This window comes from Condylura cristata, unplaced genomic scaffold, assembly GCF_000260355.1.
Source record: "Condylura cristata isolate star-nosed mole 26May11 unplaced genomic scaffold, ConCri1.0 scaffold00066, whole genome shotgun sequence".
NCBI lineage: Eukaryota > Metazoa > Chordata > Mammalia > Eulipotyphla > Talpidae > Condylura > Condylura cristata.
In genome coordinates this window covers 567,019-568,227 of record NW_004567167.1, presented here as the reverse complement: position 1 = coordinate 568,227, position 1,209 = coordinate 567,019, and the positions used below count along the sequence as shown (strand labels likewise).

The following is a 1,209-nucleotide window of genomic DNA, read 5'->3' as shown; positions in this document are numbered from 1 at the left end:
GCGGGAGTGACCCCGGGGCCAGCAGCCCCTCCCTGTGACCCTCAGCCCTGGGGAGTTCCTCTCACCCCCACTTTTGGCCTGCACCCCAGCTCTCATGTGCATCAATCCGAAGTTAAAACTGTTTCCTCCCGGGTGAGGTGAGTGCCATGAAGGCCCCGGGGTCACCTCCCCCAAGTGCGCCCGAGGCTGCGCAGACACGGCGGGGGGCTGGGGCCGGGGCGGGGCTGTCACCCACCTGGCCGATGGCCGCCAGTGGACCCGCTCAGCGACTGCTCCCCGGGCCCAGACGCGGGCGGCGGGGGGCCCTGGGCGGGGGCGGCGCCCACAGAGACCAGGTGCCCCAGGGTCTCCAGCATCACGTCGTGGTACTGGGTGCGCTGCTTGGGGTCCAGCAAGCCCCACTCGTCCCTGCTGAAGCCCACGGCCACATCCAGGAAGGTCACGGGCTCCTGCAGCACCAGGGCGGGGGTCGCTGCAGGGGCCGGGCGGGACACCGGGGCCCTCCGCAGCGCGGCCTCGGAGGCCCTGGGCGGTGCAGGCCCTGACCCGGGTCCTCTGCGGCCGCCACCCTGTGCCCCATGCTGCTGCGGTCACTCCCAGCGGGGCAGCCTGGCTCTGGGGTGATGCCCCCTCCCGAGAGCTGAGGGGGCCTGGGGGGCTCTGCCAGAGGGCTCGGCCCGAGTGCCAGGGGCAGGGCCGCAGGCATGAGTCGGGGAGCCCCCAGGCCCCAACACCGCGGCCAGGGGCTTCCCTTGTGCGTGGCAACAAGCGGGGCTCAGCCCCAGCCCCCCTGAGACCCCGCCGGCTCTGGGGCCGGGCACCCACTCACCTCGGGCGCCGCCTTCGCCAGCGGGTGCTCCTGGGCCTCCTCCTTGCCCTGCTGCACGGGCGCCTCAGGCGCGCAGGCGGGGGCCTGGGTGGGCGACGCTGGGCGGGGCAGTGGGGTCAGCGCGGCGGCCCTGGGGTCCGCCCACCGCCTCCCCAGGGCCGACCCGCGGCAGGCCACGGGCCCAGGTGTCACGGGCAGCCGCTGCTGGCACTCACCGTCCTCGCGGGCGATCCCCGCCATGTCCTCCACCAGCGCGGCCGCCCGCTGGCAGTCCTCGGGGTGCTGCGACTGCACCCACAGGCGCAGCTGGGCGGGCAGCGCGCCCAGGAACTGCTCCAGCACCAGCAGCTCCAGCATCTGCTCCTTGGAGCGCGCCTCGG

At 74.9% G+C, this 1,209-nt stretch overlaps 1 protein-coding gene across 1 annotated transcript in view; it reads right to left on the bottom strand.

The window, feature by feature from the left end:
• Window positions 1–28: 28 nt before the first annotated feature.
• The window catches only part of ZNF274 (zinc finger protein 274), an 8,926-nt gene continuing 7,745 nt past the window's right edge, over window positions 29–1,209 (bottom strand). Inside the window, exons 8-10 of the mRNA XM_012734676.1 lie at window positions 1,045–1,204; window positions 830–927; window positions 29–449 (exon numbers count right to left, since the gene is read on the bottom strand). Of these exons, the coding sequence (XP_012590130.1) occupies window positions 228–449; window positions 830–927; window positions 1,045–1,204 (480 nt within the window). The 3' untranslated portion in view covers window positions 29–227. The remainder of the gene's footprint in view (window positions 450–829; window positions 928–1,044; window positions 1,205–1,209) is intronic.